Source organism: Drosophila willistoni, unplaced genomic scaffold (assembly GCF_018902025.1).
Source record: "Drosophila willistoni isolate 14030-0811.24 unplaced genomic scaffold, UCI_dwil_1.1 Seg485, whole genome shotgun sequence".
Lineage (NCBI taxonomy): Eukaryota > Metazoa > Arthropoda > Insecta > Diptera > Drosophilidae > Drosophila > Drosophila willistoni.
Genome location: NW_025814416.1, coordinates 228,027 through 232,509, shown reverse-complemented (window position 1 = coordinate 232,509; position 4,483 = coordinate 228,027). Strand labels below are relative to the sequence as shown.

The 4,483-nt window shown below is 37.1% G+C and overlaps 1 protein-coding gene across 2 annotated transcripts; it reads left to right on the top strand.

Annotated features, from left to right (window-relative positions):
* The first annotated feature begins 2,672 nt into the window (after positions 1 to 2,672).
* Positions 2,673 to 3,928, top strand: LOC124461437. Of its 2 annotated transcripts, none has more exons than XM_047012953.1 (2): positions 2,673 to 2,787; positions 2,850 to 3,928. In XM_047012953.1, the coding sequence occupies exon 2, from the start codon at positions 2,879 to 2,881 to the stop codon at positions 3,899 to 3,901; it is 1,023 nt and encodes a 340-aa protein (XP_046868909.1). In that variant the 5' UTR covers positions 2,673 to 2,787; positions 2,850 to 2,878; the 3' UTR covers positions 3,902 to 3,928. The 2 variants fall into 2 exon arrangements, with proteins under 2 accessions (XP_046868909.1, XP_046868910.1); XM_047012954.1 differs by having other exon boundaries at positions 2,682 to 2,727; positions 2,831 to 3,928.
* The last annotated feature ends 555 nt before the right edge of the window (positions 3,929 to 4,483 follow it).

The window sequence follows — 4,483 nt, the reverse complement described above, 5'->3', positions numbered from 1 at the left end:
AGCTCGGAAAAATGTACTGGCTCCTGGGAAGCAGGTCCAAGTCCAAAATAAAATCCTTCTATACAACACGATGCTGAAACCAATATGGGCATACGGAATTCAAATTTGGGGCACAGCTAGCGCCTCCAACATCCAGAGAGTTCAAAGCTTCCAATCCAAACTCCTACGCGTGATAACTGGTGCACCGTTCTATATGACCAACAAAATCCTACACCGTGAACTGGAGGTGGAGACGGTACTCGAGACCATTCAGAGCAGAGCGAGGAGCCACATGGAGAGGCTGAGCAACCACGAAAACAACCTAGCGATCAACCTGCTGGACAACAGCTTGCACACCAGAAGGCTCAAACGCCACCATCCACTGGACCTACCTTTCCGACTGAGCTGAGCAGCCCAAGACCCACACCGAAATTGTCCTAATCAGTCCGTACAAATTGTCTTCCAAATGTTAACGTCTAATCAAATTCAAATTTATTGTTCCTGTAAATTGCATGTATATTCACATTAAGTATTTTTTCCCATATGTTAATGTTTGAACAAATTTAATAATTGTCCTCCAGATAAATAAAGAACACTCAATCAAAAAAAAAAAAAAAAAAAAAAAAATTAATATATTCACATAAACATACTCACGTAAATATACAGCTGAGTATGTTCATATATGTATGTACATTTATGTATGCACATACATATATTCACATGAGCAGCAATGCACAGGCGTAACATGAGCTAGGGCCAAGCCAGCGTGTGAACGCTGACCAAGCACTTTGATGCAAGCGCCCCAATTAATATGTATGTATGTACTGACACTCTCCCTCTCTTTTGTAGCTGTCGCCTAAGTCGCAGCATAAGAATATATATGTAACAATAGGTTAAGCCAAAGAATATTATTGGAATAAAAATGAATCTGAATATTACCACCAACCAACACTGACGTGTTCGTTCTTTAAATAATTCAATCTAAGTGGAACCCGGTCATTACATGGCGACCGTGACAATAGGACAAGACAAGGCCTAAGGACATCGAGGGACCCAGGACATCGAATACCAACAAAATTTTGTGTATGTATGTGTGTGTGTTAAAAAAAAAAAAAAAAAAAAAAATTTAACCACGAAAATGAGATTTACGGCTACTAATATTAAAATGGCTAACAACAATATCCCTATATACTCTAAATTTTCCCTGTGATCTACTATTTTAACGCTATTAACGACATTAGCCGTTGGGTGGTCTATTTTGGATTCTTGAGAACCCATCTTTCTAGCGAGAAAAAAAAATTTTGTTTTTCTTGGTCGTTTAGACCTGTTTTCGATTATTGAGAAAAATAAAAAAATCTTTATGGATTCATTTGTTTTTCTTTTATTTATATGTAACTTGAAAAAAATCTTTTTTTTTTTTAAAAGAAAAACTATCTCAATTGTGTCTTGCACAGTGAGCCAGAGACGTGGAAAGATAGAAGAGTATACATGCGTAGGCTTACAGCTTGAACAATGTTTTGAGTAAATCTATGCCTACGCATGTTTTTAGTAATAGCCTATCAATGGTTGGTTAGTAACTGTACTGTGCAACAAGTGCAAACTCGTACGTGTTTGTTCTTAATATTTATATAAAATTTCAATTAAAATTAGGGGCAAGAGAATTATTTACTCATTGCGTTTCTTCGCTCTTTGGCGAATTTCGGCTGTATTTTTCATTAAGCACTCTGTGTAGTGCTGTCGGTCCTTGTCGTCAAGTTTTATGTGGAGGAGGTCCTGGAGGAGCTTCCTCTCGCGCCTTAGTCTGGCGTACTTTCCTCCTCTTGACTTCTTTTTGCGGTCTTCTTTTTTCTTGTCTTGGCGAGCCCGGTACTCAGCTATCGTGAGTGGGCGTGGTCCCTCGTTTGGACACACCTCTAATACCTCTTCGAGGAGGGGTGCGTCCCTTTGTACGGTAGGTACAGCCGTCAGGAAATCCAAGTCCTCTGGATGTGACGGTTCGGTGCTAGTCATCAGCACTGTCCTTTTTTTTTTGATTGTTAATTTATATTTTTGTGTGTATGTGTGTGTGTGTTCTTCTCTCTATTTTTATACCCTTGCAGAGGGTATTATAAAATTGGTCAGATGTTTGTAACGCACAGAAGAAGACGTTTCCAACCCCATAAAGTATATATATTCTTGATCAGCATGAGAAGCTGAGTTGATATAGCCATGTCCGTCCGTCTGTGCGTTTGCGTTTTACTCAGCCGTCTTAAGAGCTATCGGGCTGAAATTTTTTTTCGGGATTTTTTATTACCCGGGAAAAATAATGTATGAAAACCATCAGGATCGGACCACTATATCATATAGCTCACGAAGAACTAAAAGAAACATTTTCATAAAAATCGGAGTATGCTATGAAATTTACATATGTGATTGTAAAATAATTGTAAATATAGAGTAAAATTGTTTTGTTTGTATATTGATGAATTGAGTTGCAGAAAATAAATTTTGAACATTTCAAATTATTATTATATTATTATTATATTCTTATGCTGCGACTTAGGCGACAGCTACAAAAGAGAGGGAGAGTGTCAGTACATACATACATACATATTATTTGGGGCGCTTGCATCAAAGTGCTTGGTCAGCGCTCACACGCTGGCTTGGCCCTAGCTCATGTTACGCCTGTGCATTGCTGCTCATGTGAATATATGTATGTGCATACATAAATGTACATACATATATGAACATGCTCAGCTGTATATTTACGTGAGTATGTTTATGTGAATATATTTATGTATACAGGGTGCGTACGGTATTTGAGGACATGTACATATGCTACTATATCTTTCAGAAATCACTTTTTTTACAGTAAATTTTTCTTAAATAAGACATGGAGGACTACAACTTAACTTAACAAATGAAGAGACATGCAGTTATTGTCGCATTATATGCAAATCACACCGATTTAGAAATATCGAATTTTCTGAAGTGCGCCCGTTCGTTCGTTTATAAGGTGCGCTGTGAGTTGAAAGCATCAGGGGGCAACGCAGAGCCTGTTTCAAAACGCAAGAAGCACGAGGAACGTTCTCACACCATCCGATCGGCAGAATTTGTTCAAAAAGTTCAAGCGATTATTGATGAGGACCCTTCAAAGTCAATAAGGGCCCTGGCAAAGGATCTTAATGTTTCTGACGGTCTTATCCGTCGAGTTGTTCATGAAGATCTCCGGTATAAGTCCTATGTTATGCGAAGAGGACAGTTTATGTCGGATAAAACACGAGAACAGCGAGTTATACGTTCAAACCGTCTTCTTAACGAAATTAAACACCCTGAAGCGGCGGAGATGTTATGGTTTTTTTCTGACGAAAAAAATTTTGACCAAGACCAGAAGATTAACCGGAGAAATGACAGGTGGCTATGTTCCAATCCTACAGAGGTACCAGTGGTTATGCACACCAAGTTTCCAGCCACTGTTATGGTTTTAGGTGTTGTGAGCAACAAGGGACATGTGATGCCACCACACTTTTTCTCTCAAGGACTTCGAGTGAATTCTGCTGCTTATATCGAGGTCCTGGAGACAGTTGTGAAACCCTGGATTGAAAGTGTCTGTGGGGATAGTCCATACATCTTTCAGCAATACTATGCTCCATCACACAAGGCAATGGCAACACAAGATTGGATGGCCGAGAATTTCCATGACCACATCACCCCGAACTTATGGCCGCCTAGCTCCCCAGACCTTAATCTTCTGGATTATTACGTATGGGGCGTAGTTGAGCGTGAAACCAATAAACATCCTCATAACACTATTTCTTCTCTGAAGACTGCAATTAATACCGTTATGGTGAATATGAATAAGGATCATTTAATTCGGGCTTGCAATCGTTTTAGGTCCCGGTTCGAGAAGGTTATAGCAGCCAATGGAAATTTTATTGAATAAATTTATAGATATATAACCAATAAATATTGTGTAAAAATTTCGTGAAGATTCATTAAATTTTGTTCGAAATATAGGCTTTTTATTTTTACTATCACTTTGTCCTCAAATACCGTACGCAACCTGTACACATAAACATATTCAAGTGCACACTTATGTTTTATTGCGTACATATCTTATTGTTTATACTTGCAACAAAGTGTTACAAGTTGAGATCTTTGTGTTCAATGATTTTTGGTATGGATATACTACACCTCCCCATTTTAGAAAATAACGTAGTATTATGGAGTTATTTATTAATTACTACTAATGATAATTAATGATTGATTAATAGTAATGTATGTATGTTTGTTAGAAAAATTGTTTTATTTGTGTCTGGTCAGACAAATTTTCTTTCTCAAAAAATTCTTTGTTTTTTTTTTATTTGTAATAAAATGAAATAGTGTTAGTAGTCGAATCCATAAAAATTTTTATATATGTATTTCTTTTCGGTTTTTTTAAAATTATTTTTTCAAATTTTTAACCTATCCTTTGTTTGTTTGTAGCTTTTTTTTATTGTTCCTAATTTTTATGTTGTTGTTTTTA